This window comes from Anolis sagrei, chromosome 2 (assembly GCF_037176765.1).
Source record: "Anolis sagrei isolate rAnoSag1 chromosome 2, rAnoSag1.mat, whole genome shotgun sequence".
NCBI classification, from domain to species: Eukaryota; Metazoa; Chordata; class Lepidosauria; order Squamata; family Dactyloidae; genus Anolis; species Anolis sagrei.
In genome coordinates, this window is record NC_090022.1 from 64,780,495 (window position 1) to 64,804,299 (window position 23,805).

Below are 23,805 nucleotides of genomic sequence, written 5' to 3' on the forward strand. Positions count from 1 at the left end.
TAGGGAAAGTAGCACTGAAGGAATGAGGGCAGAACAATATTTTTTCAGTTCTTTGTGCTTCAGGGTCACTTTCACAAGGGTAAGACTTATGGAAGCAGAAAATAATGTGTTTTTAAAAAACACTGTGAAGAAACAGTGCCATTTAGGAGTTCTCAGACTTAGTGCCATAAAAAAGAAGCAACAAAAGAAAAGAGCATATCAGCAAAGAAGACAACAGGCCTTAAAATGACAAATGGTAAAGATGGGGTGATCAACATGTAAAGAATCTAGATCTGTTTTACCTACAGGCTTTTAAAAAATTATGTAGTAATATATGAGTTATTGTAAATATGATCATTCTTTGTGGTTAGAAACGTTTTTTCTAATTCATGGAAAAATGAACTCAAGTGGAATTCTTAAAACTTGTACTGAAATGCTAGATGACTCAAATGCCTCTTGTTCCTGCAGAATAATTCTCAGCCTAATTTAAAATGTCCTGTAAATCAGATTTCTTTAACAGGGAGGGTATTATTATCATAAACTATTGCAAATTGGATTTGTTCACATTGTGCCATTAAAGTAGGAGTTTAACTGACTAAACATTATTTCCTTTCACTCTGATATGTGACTCTAGTTATTATTCTTATTAAACTTTATTATAATGAAGTCATTATAATGTTCATAGTCAATGCAGAGAGAGACAGAAAAAAGTTGAAAGATAGATAGCCAAGAATAATGTATTGTTCTGCCACAGATCAGTACAATAGAGAATTTTGCAATATTAGAATTTTAAAGACTAACAGAGCTTCGTGATGAGTAAGCTTTCCAAACAGGGCATAATTTGAAAATTAGTCTTGCATAGCAAAACCTTCTTGCATGGCAAAAGTGAGTTGATTGCATATATTACAAACCTCATATATACTTGGAATGCTTGGATCTGGCTAGTGGCTTCATGCTAGGCCTAATCATGCTGCAATACCATCTGAAAGACTTTGTATATCTAGATAATTTCAATATTAATATGCCTTCATAGCCAAATGAGAAGTAGTGATAGGCCTGGACTTAATTGCAGCATGGCCATAGATGACTCAACTGTTCTCAAACTTTGGTCCTCTAGGTGTTTTGGACTTCAAATCCCAGAAGCCAGAAATTCTGGGAGCTGAATCACAGGTTGAAAACAGCAGGTTGCGATACCATGCTAATTAAAATTGTGGTCGATACTAGCCCTGGATAAACTGCATAGCTTTATCCTTGCATAAATAAAAGTGCCCTTTGGAGGTGGAGAACATGTGAGAGCCAGTGTGTTATACTGTTTGAGTGTTGGATTAGGACTCTGGGAAACCAGAGTTGAATTCAGTCTTAGAGAAAAGCAACAGCAAACCTCTGAACCAATCTTCCCAAGAACACTCTGTGATAGAGTTCACCTTAGGGTTGCCATAAATTAGAAATGGTTTTAAAGCACACAACAGCAACAAAGAGAATATTGAATCCATCAGATATTGTTGGACTTCAACTCCTATTAGCCAGTCTGATTAAATAGACAACCATGGAAACTGCAGTTCAACAATATCTGGAGGGCCACAGGCTCCTCACTTTTGTGGTGGGAATAATATTGGCCCTCCAGATATTTTTAGACCACAAACCACATCAGCTTTAGCTAGTATAGCTAGTGGTGATGAACACTGCAAACTGATCTTCAACAGCTAGAGGGTCACATAATTCCTCACCCTGCATGAACTAAAAACATGAAAATCTCAACCTATTTCTCTTGTATGATCGGTTGAGATGTGTGACCATTCCCAAACATTCTAAACTAAATCCAATAATAGTTCTGACTAAATTAGACCTACTAAAACAAATCGGATTTACATGGGCCATGACCAACATTTCCATTGCTTGCAATGTGTTTTCTCAATTTGGGGCTAAAATTAGATTTGCCCTTCAGTGTTAGCAACAATCTCCTGACATTTAGGTCCCAAGGTCACAATAATTGTCTTTGAGACACAATAATTGACCAAAAATCTTAACCAACAATCCATATTTAATACAAGTAATTAGGGTAGCAAGAACAGTGGAAATCATGCACTTCAAGGAGAAAAAGTTATTCCTGGCCTTCCCAGTGTCACCTAAAGAAGAAATAGACCCCCCCACACACACACACACACAATTCACATCAAAAGCATGCCCCCATCACACTGAGCTCGTAGTACGTGTGCAACCATTACAGAGAATACCAGAAGTTCAGAATGACATAAGAAGAAAGTAGTATTACCACTGAGAGGCATATCTTGCAAAGTACATAAAATGATAATTTAGAATTTCATCCAAAAACTAATTCAAATCTCTCTCACAAAGAATTAAAATGCACAGAATTCAAAAAGGTTTTTTTTTTAAATGACATTTCAGTTGTACAAAGTTTTCTGCCTATACATCATGTAAATCAAATGTTTGTATTTGAGTAACTCATCAGAGGATAAGACTACATCTTTCCATCTCAGAAATCTTGTCAACTATAATACACTGTAAAATTTCACAAATGCACATGAACCCAAAAAGAAGCATTCATGACACCAAGGAACTAAATGTGCTAATGAAATGATTCAAAATTCTGAAAAGGTAGGGTGTTTAAATTTGAGAGCAATTATCCACTTTCATCTAATCCATCTTGCTGTTTGCGAGAATAATATTCATGTTGTATAAAACCATTAGTAGCAAATTTGGAAGTTTTCAAAATACACGCAGCACGCAGTCCCCAAGTTACAAACATCAGACTTACAAATGATTCATAGTAAGAATGGGGTGAGAGAACAGGATGTGGGAGAAATCTACACTCTGGAAGGGAAATTTACTCCTGGAAGAATTATCATGGGAAAAAGGTACCTCCACTGAAGCTGTATCACTAGTCTTTGTCTCCACAACAACCCATTTTTTTCAAAATCCAATTATCACAGGGACAGAAAGTGAGGTGAAATCTTCTGAACAGGGCATAGACAGCAAGAGAAACATTACAGAGGTGTTAACCCTTCACTATGCTATCCAAAGGTAATATATATATGGCAGGAGTTATATTTTTTAAAATGTACCTGTTCCAACTTGCAAACAAATTCAGCTTAAGAACAAACCTATAGATTTATTTATTTATTTCCTTACTTTGTTTTTACCCCGCCTTTCTCACCTGAGGGGACTCAAGACGGCTTACAGTTCCGGCAAGAATTCAATGCCAGTAAAAACATATCCCACAGTTAAAATGATTAACAGCTAATCAATAAAACACATAAAACAAGGCATGATTTCAAAATTACAGATTAAAAATATATAAGGTGCATAGTTCAATTAATTTGATAACTTTGCTCAAATCCTTAATTCAGACTGTGTTGAAACTTGCAGTAACTTATTCTTCAAACACTTGTGTGCAAAGCCAAGTCTTTAGGTTTTTTTTCCTGAAAGCCAGATGGGATGGAGCCTGCCTGATGTCGCTGGGAAAGGAGTTCCACAGCTAAGGAGCCACCACTGAGAAAGCCCTGTCTTTTGTCGCTATCAATCGCGTTTGCGAAAAAGGTGGGACTGAGAGCAGGGCCTCCCCAGATGATTTTAAAGTTCTAGTAGGTTCATAGGAGAAGATGTGTTTGGTCAGATAAGTTGGACCAGAACCATTTAGGGCTTTATAGGCCAAGACCAGCACTTTAACCTATCTTGTTCATAACTTGGGGACAGCATGTATTGCAAGACTATTACCTAGTATCAGTAAAACTTTTGGTAAAATGCAAGACATTGATGTTTCAATTTAAAAACAGTAACACAAGGTGCACAACATTCTTGTTCAGACACAGTTCCTGCTGTCTGTTTGGTTTTCCTGGGTTTTTTTAAAATAAGATTGTTGCTGTTGATTTAGTATTTAAGAGGGAATATAGACTTTGTTACACATCTTATTCTTAAAAGAACAAAACAGAAATGTTACTTTTCCTTCAGCCATCCAGATTAAGACCGTTCATTTTATCTGTATTTGTACTGTCACTGACAGACAGCTTTAGTCTAAATCTTAAGGTCAGCACACTGCTGATGCTTCTCTGTGTACTCTAGATACAGCTGTGTTCAACCAGCTTGATTCCCAAATGCCTGCTATGTCAGCCCCTCCCTGCTGAACGGCTGCTATTTATGTCAAGGGTGAGCTGGATTTAGCAGAGGGAGTGCATAAATTGGCAGCAAAAGGAAAAACCCAACTGTATAATAATTTGGTGATTCTGTAGACTATGCTTCTAAAAATGTTTCTATAAGGGTATAGAAAGCCAGCAAGGTGTCATGTTTTCAGCACTGGAGGACTATAAATCTGCAGAGGAACATTTGAATTCACGCTTAGCCATGGAAACACTTGATAAATCTTAAAGCAGCATTTCTCCACCTGGAGGTCAGAAGGGGGGGGGCACAAGGCGGTTTCAGAGGGGTCACCAAAGACCATCAGAAAACATATATTTCTAATGATCTTAGGAACCCCTTTGGCAGAGAAGGCTGAAGGCGCGCTCGGTGCATAGAGTGTGGTGCACATGTGCAGGTGAGGGAGAGTGTGCGAGGCTGGAGGAAGGTTCATGCCAGCGAATCCCTTCAAGGCATGGGGGTTCTGTCATTGGTGAGGTTCAAAAGGCTCTTTGATTGTAGGTGAACTATAAATCCCAGCAATGACAACTCCCAAATGTCAAGGTCTATTTTCCCCAAACACCACCTAAGCGAAAATATGTTCACATTTCGGCATATTGAGTATTTGTGCTAAGTTTGGTCCAGATCCATCATTGTTTGAGTCCAAAGTACTCTCTGGATTTAGGAGAACTACAACACCAAAACTCATGGTGAATGCCCACCAAACCCTTCCATTATTTTCTGTTGGTCATGAGAGTTCTGTGTGCCAAGTTTGCTTCAGTTCCATCATTGGTGGAGTTCAGAATCCTCTTTGATTGTAGGTGAACTAAAAATCCCAGCAACTACAACTCCCAAATGACAAACTCAATCCAACCTAACTCCACCAGTATTCAAATTTGGGTGTATCGGGTATTTGTACCAAATTTGGTCCAGTGAATGAAAATACATCCTGCATATCAGACATTTGCATTATGATTCATAACAGTAGAAAAATTAGCAACAAAATAATTTTAAAGCTGGGGGACACCACAACATGAGGAACTTTATTAAGGGGTCTTGGCATCAGAAGATTGAGAACCACTGATTTAAAAAAATATTAATCCCAAAAAATAGCTATAATTATATATTTTCGCTTAGGTGATTTACAAATATTTTAATAATTCAGCCAAAAACAATTCAGCTATAAAATAGAAGAATGCAACACCATGAAATGTAAACAATAAAAACAAAAATAAAAAACAAGAATAATAAATAATAAATTTTATTTATATCCCACCACCATCTCTCGAAAGGGACTCAGGGTGGCTTACAAAAGCACTCCAAAGCGCCGCGCACCTAAAATACACAATAGAAATGAATGGAAAACAATGACAATATAAATTTTCACAGTGATTACACACAAAAATCGCTTAATAAGATTTAAAATTCATAAAACGCAGCAGTACCTGCAGATAAAAGTCATCAAGTATGAATCCAAAGTGCCAGAGTGAAGTATATTTTAAGCCCTCGAGTCTAACCATTAAATTCTAATCAAAGCCAAAGGCCTGTTTAAAAGGCCATGTTTTCAGATTAGATCGAAAACTTGGATAGTGGGGGCTAACCTAATCTCTCTAGGGAGGGAATTCCAGAGTGGGGGGGGGGCACCACTGAGAAGGCCCTCTCTCTCGTCCCCACCAACCGTGCTTGAGACGGAGGTGCGATTGAGAGAAGAGTCTTGGAGCCCACACCAATTCATAGAAGGAGAATGGAAAACCTGGCCTGGAATCTAGGGCCCCTAAAGCTTACTAAATATGATGGCAAACATTCAATAGGAGCAATTACTGAGAAAGCTTTTTTCCCCTGGTAGCCACCCTTCACACCAGTGTGGGCATCAGTAACCAAAAACGTTTAATAATCACACATGAACATATGAAAGCAGGGTTTGTCTAGTAGAGGGGTGCCAAACCATTTGGGCCTTTAAAGGTTTAACATTAACACTTTGACAACCTTTTAACATTAACACCAAACCTGTCTGGTAACCAATGTATTCATACCTATATTTTAATATCCCATACCAGAAACATCAGCCAATAGGCTGCATACCACAAGAGGCACACCAAGTGGCCAGCTTCTGGTCAAAGGAAATCTAGTATAATGCCAATTTTTTAACTTTGTGTTCTTTTAAATACATTATAACTGTACCCCCAATTCGTCTCTGATGCGATAAATAACCAGCCAATAGGTTCACACACAAATATGAAAAATGAAATTCTTACAAATTATATACATACTCATAAGGTGCCCTGTCTGAGTCATATGATCAAACAAACGAATGTTATTTTTCATATAGTAAATCAAATGAAAGGTCACAGGTTTGAATCTGGGGAGCAGCGTGAGCTCCCGCTATTAGTCCCAGCTTCTGCAAACCTAGCAGCTGGAAAACATGCAAATATTTATCGTGTCATCCGCAACCAGAACATTGTATTACATTTCTAACAGAACAAAACAAACAAACAGATAAAAAAAACCCACAAATTTTGCAAACTTGGTAGCTGATTAAATGTCCTTTGACCAGTATCTGGCCATTTGGAGTGCCTCTGGTGTTGCCGCAAGAAGGTCCTCCATCGTGCATGTGGCAGGGCTCAGGTTGCATTGCAGCAGGTGGTCAGTGATTTGCTCTTCTCCACACTCGCATGTCGTGGATGCAAATGTGAGTAGATCAATAAGTACCGCTTTGGCGGGAAGGTAATGGCGCTCCATGCAGTCATGCCGGCCACATAACCTTGGAGATGTCTACAGACAACGTCAGCTCTTCAGCTTAGAAACCTCCAGAGCCAGACACAACTAGACTTAATGTCAGGGAAAAACCTTTGCCTACCCTTAAATCAAATGAATATCATGTTCATGCTTAATGTAAATATTGTTCTCTAATAATTTTGTGTCATGTAACATGCAGCTTCAATTAACCTTTTCATCATTTTTTAAGGAAATCCTCAGTATGTTTTGCAAAATCCAAATTCTGACTTTGAAAAACCAAAGCTCTTTTCAAAACAAAAATTGCTATTTTCTACACAAGTCCAGAAATAACTTTAGCTGGAAGATATACTAAACTGGATACACTACACCAGGGGTTTTAAAATACAGTTTATTATTTAGATGTGGAAACCCGAGATTTTGTTATAATGTACAAAACAGAAGCCACTTATCTGTTACAACAAACATAAAGATTCAAAGAGTGTTTGAGAATGGCAAATATGAGGAGTGAAAGGCAATGTTCAAAGATACTCAGTCATCACTAGGCCAGTATAGAAAACCGCTTACATTATATTGGTGCATACAAGCCAAAGGGATATTCTATTTTGGCAAACATTTGACAATTGCAGTCATTGCACCTTATACATCTTGCATTTCTGGAACAGAGCAAGTTGCTTCCAGTCTAGCATTCTGTTTTTAACAGCAGCCATCCAACTGCATTCTCAAGAAAGAAATAATAATCTCACCTTATTTATCTCTAGCATTTAGCACAGTGAAGCATAATGGCTCCGAACATGGAGGTTTCATTCAACCATGGTGGCTGGTAGTCATAAATAAACCTATTATTGGATGTGACTCATACTTTACAAGCTATCAAAGCAGTGTCACCTCCCAACTTGTAATAATGCATTTTACTTTAAATTCACAATACGATTTTCAGTTAGATATTAAGAATAGAAATTTGTCCAGCGGATTCTATTGGTTTGTTGTCTATAACTATTGTTTACATGTAAAATTATATAACAAGGGAGTGCAGACTATTCAAATAAGGTCCTAAGTCATTCACTGTATTTTTTTCAGTATTCAACAATAATAATATTCACTAGCATATTCAGATTAAAAAAAATGAAAAACTGGGGTGGAATGGTATGCTTAATATTTAGTAGGACATCCTGAAAACATTATGTTTTATTTTCATGCATATTATAAAAATAATACCTAGAGACAACGATGCTAGTCAGTTTCAGCACAATACTATCCAAGTCTATTCAGGAGACCCACTAAATTTAATGGGAATCAGCTCCTTCTTCTTAATCATATAATGATGACAATAATGTATGTTGAATATAGTGGGTCTTACATCTAAACCGATATATGAAGGACTCCCCTTTTAGCCTTTGCAAGTCATTAGCGAACAGGCTTTCAGGGCTGATACATAAACATGGCTGAAAGGCACAGAGCCAAGTCATGATATTTTGTATTACAATCTAGGCACATTTCATGAGTATGAGTATGGTGTCAACATTTTCTTTGTTTTCAAAACAAAACAAGAAAACACATATCCTAATTTGAAACAGGTCTCCCATTTACTTTCTGTCCAGACTGCTGATTAGCTCAATACCTGCCTAGCTTTAGAAATTCTGCAGAACTGGATGCTCCTAGATCAGGCATGGGCAAACTTGGGCCCTCCAGGTGTCTTGGACTTCAATTCCCACCATTCCTAACAGCCTCAGGCCCTTTCTTTTTCCTTAAGCGGCTGAGAGGCGAAAGGAAGGGGCCTGAGGCTGTTAGGAATGATGGGAGTTGAAGACCAAAACACCTGGAGGGCCCAAGTTTGCCCATGTCTGTCCTAGATCATTCAGAGTTCACAGTGTAAATACCATATCTTTCAAAGCACCGAGCAAAGAAAATTGAGGTAATTACTCAGCTACCAGGGAAACATAGTATATTTTGCTGTTGTAAACATCGTAAATGAAAGTAGGTTTACTACCTCATCAAAGATATTTAAATTATGATCAGTATTTACTTTCAGCCCTTCATATCTGTTGAACATAAACTCACCAATGTGACAGCTAGGACTGGTTTAAAGAGCGACTTTGCATTTGTTACTCAAATAAATCATCTAATTAGGAAAAGAGACTCCACCTAAGCACTCCCTGACATCATGTCAGGAGTGGCTTGAGAAACTGCAAGTCACTTCTGATGTGAGAGAATTGGCTGTCTGCAAGGACATTGCCCAGGAGATGCCCGGATGTTTGATGTTTTACCATACTTGTGGCTTCTCTCATGTCCCCACATGGGGAGCTGAAGCTGACAGAGGGAGCTCAACCTGCTCTCCCCGGATTTGAGCCATTGACCTATTGGTCAGCAGTCCTGCTGACCCAAGGGTTTAACCCATTGCGCCACCAGGGGCTTCTCTTCTGGACAGTAAGAGCTGTTCAACAATGGAATAAGCTGCCTTGGAGTGTGTGTGTGTGTATGTATGGGCAGGGAGAGAGTTTCCTTCTCTGGAGGTATTTAAGCAGAGGCTGGATGACCATCTATCATGAGTGTTTTGATTATGTGTTCCTACATGGCAGAATGCAGTTGGGCCAGGTGGCCCTTGTGCTGTCTTTCAGCCTTATGACTCTATTGTTTCAGATGTTAATCATTTGTAGGCAATCTCATAATGTGTTGTTGAAGGCTTTCCCAACTGCTCCCAACAAAAGATCTCCCCAGGCAGGTATCAGCCAGGACTTGAAGCCACAAGGCCGTTAAATGCTAATCAAGGTGATTAATTGCCACATTCACACTTGCCTCCAACAGACAAGAGTTCTTTCTCCCACCCTGGACCTTCCACAGATATATAAACCACACTTGCCTTGTTTCCAACATAACCTCTGAGGATGCCTACTATAGATGTGGCCAAAACATCAGGAGAGAATGCTTCTGGAACATGGCTATACAGCCCAGAAAACTTACAGCAACCCAAATTTCATAACGCTGCACCTATCACTTTGTAAACAGCGTGATTCTATAGCTCCGTGTCATTTCTGAAATAGTTTTTCCCACTCACTATTCCAGTGCAGCTTTGAGAGAGCTCTTCCTTCAATGTTTAAGCATCACATGCAGTGATCATCATGTGCGATACTCCACACTAGTGGTGTACGTGAAATCTGCCAAGCACACGGTGTTCCCATCCATCCTGGAAAGCTGCAATCAATTGTAACTTTCCAGTGCAGGTGTGTGTGTATATATATGTGGGTGGTTGCATCAACCTGCCTCTCAACCCAGGGCAACCCCCATTCATTTTATAGGGTTTTCTAAGGCGAGGAATACCCAGAAGCAGTTTACCAGGCATTCCCAAACACACACAAAAAGGAGTGTCACGTGTCAGGGCTGACCTACTCCTTTTCCAAAGAAAAACACAGTAGACTCTCAGTTAACCAGAACTCAAGCATTTGGAGCTCTCCTGCAATGGGCAAAAGAAAGTCACCAAAATAATCCCGCAATCACAAAGCCATTATAATACAGCAAAACTGTGTTACATTATGTTTGCCTTTACTTATCATCATGTGCTCTGAATGACTGTATTTCACTATTAATCTCAAGGCAATACAGAGTGTATGGTATGGTGTAGTATGAGCTATGGCAGGCATGGGCAAACTTCGGCCCTCCAAGTGTTTTGGACTCCAACTCCCACAATTCCTAACAGCCTCAGGCCCCTTCCTTTTCCCCCTCAGCTGCTTAAGCGGCTGAGGGGGAAAAGGAAGGGGCCTGAGGCTGTTAGGAATTGTGGGAGTTGGAGTCCAAAACACCTGGAGGGCCGAAGTTTGCCCATGCCTGGGCTACAGTATTACTTACGCCTATTTTAATAGTAACTCTCAAGCAACCAGAAACAACCTTCACCTAGCACCTACCAATCCCCATGGGTGCCAGATAAATGAGAGTCTGCTGTAATAAGGAAGGAGTTATTTCAGGAGAGGAATAAGTAGGGAAAAGGGGCAAAAATCCCTTCCCAGGTGACCTCCCATCTGGGCCACGCATGAGGCAAATGGGAAGGGGGCATGCATTGCCTTCCTTCTGTGCTCTCATTTCTGGGGGCATCAATACTGTAGAATTAGTAGTTTGACACCACTTGAACCTCCAAAGCTCAATGCGATGGACTCAGTGCCAAGGATCAGTGCTGTGGGATCCTAGGAGCTGCAGTTTCACAAGGTCTGCAGCCTTCCCTGCCAAAGAGTGCCATACTTCGACAAACGGCAACTCCCAGGATGTGTTCCTGTGAGTTTTCCGAGCTGTATGGCCACGTTCCAGAAGCATTCTCTTGTGACATCTATGGCAGGCATCCTCAGAGGTTGTGTGGTGTGTTGAAAGCTAGGCAAGTGAGGTTTATATATCTGTGGAACATCCAGGGTGGGAGAAAGAACTCTTGTCTGCTTGAATGCAGCAATTGGCCAACTTGATTAGCATTTAATGGCCTTGGAGGTTCAAAGACTGGCTGATTGCTGCCTGGCAGCATATATAAACCTCCCTTGCCCAGCTTCCAACAGGCCTCACAACATCTGAGGATGCCTGCCATAGATGTGGGCAAAACGTGGAAGGTCCAGGGTGGGAGAATGAACTCTTGTCTGCTTGAATGCAGCAATTGGACAACTTGATTAGAATTCAATGGCCTTGCAGCTTCAGAACCTGCCTGATTGCTGCCTGGGAGGGGATATATAAACCTCCCTTGCCTAACTTCCAACAAGACCTCACAACATCTGAGGATGCCTGCCATAGTTGTGGGTGATACGTGGAAGGTCCAGTGTGGGAGAAAGAACTCTTGTCTGCTTGAATGCAGAAACTGGACAATTTGAATGTCCTTGTAGGTTCAAAGCCTGGCTGACTGCTGCATGGGAGGGGATATATAATCCTCCCTTGCCTAGCTTCCAACAAACTCACAACCTCTGAGGATGCCTGCCAAACATGTGGGTGAAACGTGGAAGGTCCAGTGTGGGAGAAAGAACTCTTGTCTGCTTGAATGCAGCAACGGGCCAACCTGATTAGCATTTAATGGCCTTTAGCTTCAAATCCTGGCTGATTACTGCCTGGGAGGGGATATATAAACCCAGTTTTCCTAGTTTCCAACAGACCTCACAACCTCTGAGGATGCCTGCCATAGATGTGGGCGAAACGTCAGGAGAGAATGCTTCTGGAACATGGCCATGCAGCCTGGGAAACTCACAGCAACCCAGTGATTCCGGCCATGAAAGCCTTCGACAAGGAATTCCCAGACTCCCAAAGCACGAGGCATGCTTAAGAGCCAGGGAGGGCCCTTTCCCTCTCCCCCACCCACCCGGGGCCTCCTCGGTGCTCACCACTCCGTGTGGGGCTCATCGATGACCAGGAGGAGCTTGAACTTTTTGGCCGCGGCCGGGGAGACCGAGCTGGCGTCCACCAGCCCCGCCGAGGCGGCCGTCTGCTTCACGGCGTTGGAGAGCGAGCTGAAGAAGCTGCTGCCCACCGACTGCTGCTGCTGGGGCTGCGGGGAAGGCGCCGGGGCCGGGGCCGAGGAGGGCGGCGGCGCCTGCTGCTGCTGCTGCTGCCTCCGCTCCGAGGCCGGGGAACCCGAGGAAGGAGCGCCCGCGGCCGGAGCCGGGGAAGGCGGCGGCGGCGGTTGCTGGGGCTCCGGCCGCTGCAGGTCGGTCATGTAGCCATTGGGCAGGTTGGCGATGAAGCTGCTGTCCGAGAGGCGCCGCCGCAGGAAGTTCATCATCTGGCTGCCACGGGAAGGGAGAGCAGGACTGGCCGCGGACGGGGAGCCGAGCGAGAGAGCCGGAGAGAGGCGCAGCGAGACGCCAGCCGCCGAGCAAGGAGTGCCGCCTGCCTGCCTGCCTGCCTGCCAGCCAGCGCGAGGGAGCCGTCGGCGGGGGCTGGCTGCCTGGCTGCCGCTCCGCCGCCGCTCCGCCCTTCCTCCGCCCGCCTCTAGGGGGAGCCCGCCCAACAGGCCCCGAGCAGCAGCGAGGAGGAGGAGGAGGATGCTCTTGCTCTCGCTGCCGCCGTTTCAGGGGGAAGCCCTCGCCCACCTACCCTCGCCTCCCTTTCACCGCAGATGTTTGGGGAAATAGCATGTATAACCTTGGGGGGGGGGGGAGGGGGGGACACCTTTGGGAGGTCATCACTTTTCAGGAAAAGCATGCCCTTCAGAGAAGAGCAAAAAAAAAAAAAAAACCAAAAAAAAAAAAAAACCTGTAGAGTAGAACCTGGGATGCAACCAGATATAATTATGGGAGGCAATGGTTTCAGTTGTTAGACTGAATAACCCGTTATCTCTGCTCCCTTAGGAAAACACCTTTGGGAGGTCATCACTTTTCAAGAAAAGCATGCCCTTTCAGAGAAGAGCCAATGGTTTCTGTTGTTAGACTGGATATCCTGTTATCTCTGATCTCCCAAAGCAGTTGCTCTATTCCGAACTCAATAATGGAAAACGGAATGTTGGTGGAGAGGAAAAGAGATTTAAAGATGGGCTCAAAGCCAGCCTTAAAAATTCTGGCATAGACACTGAGACACTGGGAAGCCCTGGCCTTTGAGCACTCCAGCTGGAGGTCAGCTGTGACCAGCAGTGATGTAGAATTTGAAGAGGCATGAATGGAGGGCGAAAGAGAGAAATGTGCCAAGAGGAAGACGCATCAAGCTGACCGGCTTCCACCTGGAAACCAATGCCCTCACTGCGGGAGAAGATGCAGATCAAGAATAGGACTCCACAGTCACCTACGTACCCACCACCAGTACAACAATCTTGGAAGATAATCCTACTTGGACAACAAGGGATTGCCTAAGTAATGTGAGGATTTCAGTTGTTAGCCTGAATATCCTGTTATCTCTGATCTCTTAGGAAAACAGAGATTTTGCCAGTGCATAAAAACAGCCGAGCTTCAGATTATTATTATTATTATTATTATTATTATTATTATGCGGTTTTCTGGCATTGTATATTTCTGTTGCTTCTGTGATTGTTCATTTGTATTTGGATTTTGTAGCCCACTAATCGATGAATGTCCAGAATCAGCAGCATCCACTGCAGTCCTTTTTATTCTGGGCAACAACCGAGCCAGTATAGACTTCGTTTTGGTTTGTTTCTCCATTGTGCTCATGGGTTAGGTGCTCTTGGTTCCACTCCTCAACTGAGACCTCTCTGGCTTGGTTGGACCTTCTGGTAATTACACTACTGCCAGCACAGCTCTGAGCATCCTTAGAGCAGTTAAGCCCCCACCACAAGACCAAGCCATCAGAACAAATGCAATTAAGGCCAGGATCAAAAAATCAGCTGATGGCCCAAAAAGCAGATTGTGCAAGGATGCTGATGAAACCATGGATCATATCCTCAGCGGCTGCAAGAAAATCACACAGACAGACTGCAAACAGAGGCACAACTCTGTGGCCCAAATGATTCATTGGAACTTATGTCACAAGTATCACCTGCCAGCAGTAAAGAACTGGCGGGATCATAAACCTGCAAAGGTAGTGGAAAATGAACATGCAAAAATACTGTGGGACTTTCGAATCCAAACTGACAAAGTTTTGAAACACAATACACCAGACATCACGATTGTGGAAAAGAAAAAGTTTGGATTATTGATGTTGCCATACCAGGTGACAGCCGAACTGATGAAAAACAACAGGAAGAACTCAGCCGTTATCAAGACCTCAAAATTGAACTGCAAAGGCTCTGGCATAAGCCAGTACAGGTGGTCCTAGTGGTCATTGGCACACTGGGTGCCGTGCCAAAAGATCTCAGCTGGCATTTGGAAACAAGAAACACTGACAAAATCACAATCTGTGAGCTGCAAAAGGTCACCTTACTTGGATCTGCTCGCATTATTCCAAAATATATCACACAGTCCTAAACGCTTGGAAAGTGTTCAACTTGTGATTTTGTGATACGAAATCCAGCATATATATCTCATCTGCTGTGTCATATTGTGTTTTTGTGTCAGTAAAATAATAATCATCATAATCATCATCCTAATTTGATGCATAACGAGGTTAGTACACAGCAAACAAGATCACTATGCTGGTTTTTGTATTTGATCACAAGCTGGACACTCTCCAAGTGTCTAGGACTGTGTGATGTTTTGTCCAATACAATAATGCGTGCAGATCTGAGTAGGGTAGCCTTTTGCAGCTGACAGATGGTAATTTTGTTGGCGCTGATTGTTTCTAAGTGCTGGCCAAGGTCTTTAGGCACTGCACCCAGTGTGCTGATCATCATTGGGGCCACGTTTATTGGCTTGTGCCAGAGTCTTTGCAGTTTGATCTTTAAATCCTCTTACTTCTCCTTCTCCTCCTCCTTCTTTTTCTTCTTCTTCTTATTAAAGACTTTGGCCAGCACTTAAAAAGAGGAATAAATGGAAAAATAGAACAAGAACAATACAAAAAAAGAAAATGTTCATAAAAACTAAAACTACTAAATTTAACACAACTAAATCTAACATAACCACCCTAACAACTAGACCTACACTAATAAACACATACTAGACCAGGCATGGGCAAACTTTGGCCGTCCAGGTATTTTGGACTCCAACTCCTACGATTCCTAACAGCCTCAGTCCCTTTCCTTTTCCACCTCAGCCATTTAAGCAGAAAAGAAGAAGAAAAGGAAGGGGCCTGAGGCTGTTAGGAATTGTGGGAGTTGGAGACTGAGGCGCACCTGTCTGAGTGTCAGCTGCATTAAGATCACTTCTGACCAAAAGGTCATGAGTTCAAAGCCAGCCCAGGTCGGAGTGAGCTTCTGACCAATTGTGTAGCTTGTTGTCGACCTTTGCAACCTGAAAGACAGTTGCATCTGTCAAGTAGGAAAATTAGGTACTACCTATGTAATGATGATAATAATAATAATAATAATAATAATAATACAATATAATGGTATAGTACAATATAGTAATATATAATACTGATATTTTAGTATTGCTAATAATATAATATATTGTATGTATATATGTCTTGTAAGCCACTCTGACTCCCCTTCGGGGTGAGAAGGGTAGCATATAAATGTTGTAAATAAATAAAGGTTGGGAACCACTGAGCTAAAGGGACTCTGTTTGAGGTCAGGACTCACAGTATATAAAGGAAATATGTATATATTAGAGCAATTAGTTTTCCCAATTTCACTTACATGTGGCATATTTTAGGTATATATTAGATTTCTTCATTGCCCTTCCATATAGTATATATTTAGGGGGATAAAGAGTCACAGATGGTGACATGGCTGAGGGACATGGTGACCCAAATATTTAAAATACAATTGGCCCTTGGTATCAGCTGATTCAAAGACCCCCATGGATACCAAAACTCTGGGTGCTCAGGTCCCATTACAATCAACATGTTTGACTTTTACCACTTTGATTATTTGTAGTTGTTCGTTCGTTCAGTCGTTTCCAACTCTTTGTGACCTCATGGACCAGCCTATGCCAGAGCTCCCTGTCGGCTGTCACTACCCCCAGCTCCTTCAAGGTCAATGCAGTCGCTTCAAGGATCCCATCCATCTATCCTGCCCTTAGTCGGCCCCTCTTCCTTTTTCCTTCCATTTTTCCCCAGCATCATTGTCTTCTCTAAGCTTTCCTGTCTTCTCATGATGTGGCCAAAGTACTTCATCTTGCCCTCTACTATCCTTCCCTCCAATGAGCAGTCGGGCTTTATTTCCTGAAGTATGGACTGGTTGGATCTTATTTGTAGATTTGATTAAAATATTCTCTTATAATCTCTAGGTCCTTCAATGCAACTCTAAGACTTGGAGGTTCCCAGAGATGTGTTCTTCTGGGTTTTTTAAAAAAGTGTTTTTTATTCATGGCTTTTCCACTTTTGTGGGGTTGCTAAGTGAAAGACTGACTGTAGTGGCATAGTAAAATGGCATCCCTTCTATAAAACGGAAAAATTAAGACAGGGAACTGGGAATATTTTAAAGCCATGGATGACAGAATCTGTGGATAGGGAGGATCTTCTGTACACTTATCAAGGCTGAATGGTGATATCCAAAGTACACAAATGAGCAATAATAGCACTCAAACAAAATATATTTGGGAGGGCATGAAGAAAAGTGATGTTCATGTTATACCTTTGTCATATATCACATATGTTTCAGCCTTGAAATAAACTAATCCAAGGTGAAATATTCAAATCCAGCTAATTTTTTTTTTTTGGTCATAAAAGCTAGACATCAAAAGGAAGCAAACAAACATGTATATATAGTTCAAGTAAGTTCATATAACATAAAAAGGAAGGTAGAATTACAGTTTTATTACAGGTCATATAATATCTGCAGCACAATAATAATGCCTTGTGCAAGTCATATTTATAACTAACACATGAGGCTATTAGAACAAATGTAGCAATGTGTTTAGTTAAATATACACATTTAAGGTACCAGACCAGTGGTTTTGTTTTCATCGCCTCAGAATAACTTGTCATCAGAAGCTTCCATCAGCAATTTTCTGCAAGAAAAAGAATATAAAGAGCATTATCATGCACAAGGTGAAAAACTGACACATTGCACACTACACCATGGTAGAGTAAATATATATAATTCAGACCACTTCTGTTTGATGTTGTAAACACATACCTATCTCAAAGTTTCCTTATATTATTAGTCTTGTCATAGGACTCCAAAATCTCATTACCTACCATGTAACACTGATCAGAACTGAACACTTTGGGAAAGGAATACCTCTCAGATTGAAAGCTGCAGTGTGAAGGCATCATTTGCACCAATGTACCAGGTGAGGATAAGGAATGATAGAGGCCTGTCGTCACATGATATAGTTATTGGACATTGTGATGCAGCTAGCCAAGGTGATAAAGCACTTTGTTGCTGAAAACATCATTATAAAGGCTTTGAGACAATCCTATAACAAGGGGGAAGGAGTACTAGCAGCAAATACCTATTGAGTAGTTAGACAACTCAATTGATGCTTACTTTTTCAAAATATACTTCTCTTTTGTTATTTCAGTCCAATTTTGGGGGGGAAAACCTGTGCCATAATGATAATTGATCTCTGAATTTTGGGATGATTTGTTCATAAAAATCCAACCTAGTTTAAACTTTTTTTCCTGTTGTTTGTTATTGTGTGCCTTCAAGTCATTTTTGATTTAGGATGACACCCCCCCCCCCCCCCCAAGATGCCATGTTCATGGGAAAGTATCACAGGATGTATCTAGCAAGATTTCTTCAGAGGGAGTTGCCCTTTCCTTCTTTTTGACCCTGAGGATGCACTTACACTGTTGAATGAATGCAGTTTGACACCACTTTAACTGCCATGACTCAATGCTATGAAATCCTGGGAGCTGTGGTTTTTGAGGTTCCTGTACTTTTTGGCAGAGAATGTCAAAGACCTTGTGAAACTTCAACTCCTATGATTCCATCACACCAAGCCATGGCAAAGTAGTGTCGAACTGCATTCATTATACAGTGTAGATGTCTCCAGAGAATGTGATTTGCCCAAGGTCACTGAATGGCTTTCCATAGCTGAGCAGAGATTCAAACACTGGTCTCCAGAATCCAGCACTTAAAGCGACACAATGCTGTTTATTATGTCAAAATTTTGGTATATATACAGTACTTGGCTGCCTATGTTTTTATTATATTTTATCATTTTGTTGTGTTTTATGTGTATATTACTATTTTCATTTCATATATTACCCTGGTGCCCTTGAAAAAGAAGGACAATATATGGCTCCTATGAATAAATAAGAAAGGATAGTGAGTGCTGCTTTTATTACAAGGTCTACCAGGTCAGTTGCCTCCCAATATTTCCTGGAATTTGTTGTAAATACTAAACAGCATCAATATGTTTCTCCTAAAAGAGTCATCAGAGTCAACTGTCTAATTTAATCAGGATGGAATAGCAGCCAAACCTATAAACAACAAGCTCAGTATGTGATTACAAGCACTGCAGGGGAATTTTTAAAGCAGTCACCATGTGGCAAATATATCTGTGAATTTATCTCAAAAGCCATCAAGATACTATTTATTTTTTATTTATTTAGAACTTTTATATCCCGTTGTTCCCTACCTCTGTGGAGGTAAGAGTCATACTTCATCACACTAGAGAATGAATCCAGTTTAAATCCAGTTTCTGCCTCCTGCAGAATTCTGGGGTTTGTAGTTTAGTGGGGCTGTTAAAGACTCCTCTCTAAAACAGATTTGTTTTACCAATAAGAAGATTGTATATAACCGGATGGAAAACAAACAAAGGTGGAGAGTGAATCAACTAGCAGTCTCACTGCTGGCAGTCTATCAGAGCCCCATGGTTAAAGGGAAGAAAGGTCTTCATACATTTACAAGGTATGTCAGATACCACTTGGAAAGGGCCTATGGATCAGTGGTTTAAAGATCTGGATGAAAGCTTATTAATCAGGAAGCCAAGGAAAAAGAAGTGAATATAGTATAGTGGCTATGGTATAAAAATGTGTAACGAGATTTATACTCATTGCATATTCACATCTCTGCCATTTCAGTAATAAGAATCATCATCACCACTATCATAATTTATATCTTATTCTTCTTACTTCATGGTGTTTAGAACAAAGTGTATGGTTGCACCTTATTTAATCTAGTGGCATGCCAGTGGCCTCATAAATTATCTATCCTATTGTGTGGAGAGAAATTGTAAATACCATTTCACCAAATTTCTCCAAGCTAGGATGGAGGGAATCTGTAATAGATTTCTGAATGGATCGTTCATAAGTTACAGTAGCAATGCTTCTTGTTTTTTTCCTAGAGTTTTGCTCTTACTATGGCAATAGGAGCCTTGACACCATATTGCATTCTCCAGAACATCTCAAGTCTAATATGGTCCTAGGGTACTGAGGTGGGAATGATAGCCACCACCCAAAAAGTATAAAGAATATTCAAAAGGAAAATCTGGAAAACTGCCTTCTCTTCCAGTGGTATGTTTGAAAATCTCAGGATTTTTTTTTTCATTTTTATATATATTTCAATGTATTGTCGAACCCAGTGATATATTTCAGCTAAATTTTTATCTTCACAGTAACCCTACGAGGCATAATAAAATAAAGAATAAGATATGGAGCACACCATATACTTCAAGACCTTTTTGGATCATACCAAAGTCTAGACAACCTGTTGTGTCTGGGAATAGATTTTTTTAAACATTTGTCTGTGGTATATAATGTATTTAATATTATGTGTTTTGTGTCATTCTATTATAGTTTTTTAAATTAACGTCTCTTTATTCTCTTTTGACAGAACACAGTACATTTTCTAGACAACTAAGGAAACAAAAACCTCAGGACAGTGGTTGTCTGATGACAATTGTAATACAGGACTGTTAGTGTATGTATGTAATGTCTTGGGCTGCTGTCCATGGTGCCACACAATTGAAAATAATATGGTCTCACATGTTTCAAAGTTAGGTGCTAGGAAGCAGTGCTTAATAAACTGAGATCCAAGATATGTGACATTGAGAAAAGGAGTTTCCTCACCTACAGGCAGAATACAGCTTGAAGATATCCTTAGCTACTTTGCAAAGACTCAAAAATGTCAATTGCGTTGTTTTCTTCAGTGTGCTGGGCAGAGTGCCACAGCTTTGCTTTCCTGTTGTCCAAAAAATAAAAGGTCAGCTGAAGACTCTAAATAGTTGTAAATTAATCATTTTAAGAATTTGCATTTCCCTGTGAGACTTTTGGAGCAGAGAATATTTATTATTCATTCAGCAGTCTAAACAATGCTTTCTTTTCTTCCCCCTTCCTTCTCCTTCCTTAAAAAAACAAGACCTGTTTAAGCAATGTCACTCTTTACCTGCTTCTTTGTAAACATATTTATATTCTTTTTCTGGTATACCTGAGTCTAGGGAACCAGCCCTTAAGAAGTTTAATATATCTGGGGATACATTGTCTCGCCATTTTTCTGACTTTCAATATGAAAGTTAATGATCTGTAACTGGAGGAATACCACACTCATGTAACTTTTTTGTTACTTATGTATCTCTCTCTTGTGGCTACCTATTATGCTAAAAATGGAATCAAAACTGAAAAGTAGCAAAAAGTCAGATTACAATGTAAATAATTCTGTTTGTACACTTTGAAATCCTATAATTTTAATACTTTGCAAATATATTGAAAATATATCTACATTTCAATTTTTGGCCCAACTAAATCATTTCCTTTCAATCCACATTCTAGGGATAAAGGTGAATATCCAGTCAAAACTTGTACAAACATGTACAAGAAAATATCAGCAGGCCCAAAGGTTTGCAGTGCAAAAATATCCATAGGGAAAATCAGTAAATAAATAAGAATAAACCCCAAGAACTACAGAACTAGGGAATGTTTGCTGTTTGTGGAAGGAAACAAAAAAAGGAGGTGAGGCGATATAGATTGGAGCGTGGAAATGAACACGGCTGTCTGATGCCATGGACAAGAGTATTTCACATTACAGCATTTTGGTGAAAATTCATTATGCATCATCTCCAGAGGTTCAGGAAATAATAATAATAATAATAATAATAATAATAATAATAATAATAATAATTTATTTGTATACTGCTCTATCTCCCCGAAGGGGAATAATAATGTACTGATTGCGAAAAAGACCCACAAATTTGTACAAGAATTGAGCTAATCCGTGGAACTGAAACTCATTCAATGAAATAATTTGTTTTCTGGATTAATGGATTGATACTAATGTCTTCTTGCCCTAATTAATTAATGCATTAGTTAGTACAAAGTAATCATGGATGTCATGTCCTGTGAAACTCTGATAAGCCACAATATGATTTCTAGTAAATAAAGAATTCAAAAGGACAGCAGCTGCTGAACCATAAAATTGAATTACTGATACAGGCTGTATTTGTGTTTTCCAAGACATTAAAACAAGTGAGAGGATAATTTTCTGTAATATGGGTAATGCTTTATTAAGCTTCTGTGGTGAAAGTTAACATTTACGCTGTTGGGAAAATATGGATGGAATAACTGAAATCCAATATATCAACCATATGAACAAAATAACACAACTACCTTGTGCCAGCACTGGGACTGACTATAAAGTAGCACAGAAATACTCAGAGATATTACTAACACAGCAAAACATCTTGTTTAAGAAAAACAAGAATATTGATAATTGGGGAACTTTGGTAGAGGCAAGTTTCTGCTATGTGTTTTGTATTCCCAACTTATGGTGATCCAAAGGCAACCCAAGACAGGTTTTCCAGAGCTGAGAGTGTGGGCTCACCCAGAGTTTCCGTGGCAGAGTTGGGAATTGAGCTCTCAAAATGTACTAGGAAAATTCTTAATCAATATTGTAACTCCATCACAGGAGAGGCTTGACCTAAGGCCAAAGTAAATCTCTGACTTCATAGTAATTAACCTTTTAGTTTGAGATTCACTTTGAACTCATGATCAAATCAACAGCCTTGAGAAATAACAGCTTTAAGGATTTAGTATCTTATACAAACATATATACACACAGATCACTCTATTTCATCAGATAGCTATGGAGCAAAATGCTACTCTTAACTTAAGAAATAAGATTTACATATGCCTAAGAAATTTGCCTAAGATTTAAATATAAGATTTATAGGAGAGAACCAATATGAAATTTGTCACACAAGTCATGGCTTCTTGGAAGTAGCACTATACACTTTATTTTGTTATTAAACATTTTGTTGTTTGCAAACTTGAGTACCTTGTTACAGGGTTGCATAAAGTTTTTGATGTTTGGTGTAACGAAGTATTACAACTGAATTTGGGAGTGGAAGTGAAGGGAGCATAGTTTTGTTGACTGTTTCAACTGGCAACTAAGAGTGGCAAATAGCCAAGCAGTGATTAATTCTTGGCTTTTATTGGCATACGTGTCTAGCTGAAGAATTCTTTGAATGACCACCAGTGTTAGAGTCGCTATTAGGCAGAGAACAAATGTGTCATTCTTCCTCCTTTAGTATATGTTCTATATGTAGAAACTTGTTTTTCTATAAACACAAAACACCAAACCCCGTGAATACATAATCCTTATTTTATCTGTGAATCTTCTGCTGTTGTTATAACAACTCCTTCTCAACAGACCTTTGGCTTGATCCCACTTAGGACCTCATCACATGCAACACACTTCTCCCCTATTTCTGAACACTTCTAAAACAGTTCCCTAACAAAGCACGACAGAGCCCATCAAACAACGCACAGACTTCTACCAGTTGTCTGTGATGCTTGACCTGAGAACAGTTTTAGAAATTGGGGGAGGGGGGCAGGAGATGCAGAGAAATCATCTTCTGAGCTCGAGATTTGCATGGAAATGGGAGAAAGCAGGGAAAATACGTGGGATGGGATCTGTCAAATCTGCCCATATTGAATTACTTCAGTGATGTGGAGTAATGGGCATTTCTATGGGCAGTCTCCTACCAAGCATCAACATTTCTCTCCCAAAATCCTGTTTCATGAACTTGCCATGGTAATTTTTAAATTAAATTAATCATTAGAAATACAAAATTTCAAGGTATCACCACTTTGTTTTTCCTGTCATTTCTCCTTCATAGTAATCTTTTGATTTTGAAAGTACGCTACTGCTAGCTTTTAAATGTTACTTTTCCATTTTTAGTAACTACAGTCATGGTGGGGGGGGGGGGTGCCTTATAAACTATGCCTCCTGTCTCCTCAAGGGTAAGGGAATTGGGAGGGACAGCCAAGGTGTCCATGGAGATAAATGGTATAGAATGTCGCCTCTTGCCTCCTCTAGGCAGTTGGTTGAGCAGGGAGGAGACTGAAAAGATTTCAAGGGCACTGTTAGTAGACTACTTGCCTCATATTGAGCTTTTTGATAAATGAGTAAGCAGCACGCACACGCGCGCGCACACGCACGCACACACACACACACACACATATATGCTTGATATTTCGAACTGACAAACTGTATATATGTACGTATTAATAACATGTATTATTTATAGACCCAACTACCTGATGAAGACACCTTTGGGTGGAAACCAGTTGAAT

General features: G+C 40.3%; 1 protein-coding gene across 1 annotated transcript in view; it reads right to left on the reverse strand.

Annotated features, from left to right (window-relative positions):
- The window catches only part of SYN2 (synapsin II), a 176,625-nt gene extending 163,955 nt beyond the window's left edge, over window positions 1-12,670 (reverse strand). The window contains exon 1 of the mRNA XM_060765944.2: window positions 12,183-12,670. Within this exon, the coding sequence (XP_060621927.2) occupies window positions 12,183-12,580 (398 nt within the window). The 5' untranslated portion in view covers window positions 12,581-12,670. The remainder of the gene's footprint in view (window positions 1-12,182) is intronic.
- Between the last annotated feature and the right edge of the window lie 11,135 nt (window positions 12,671-23,805).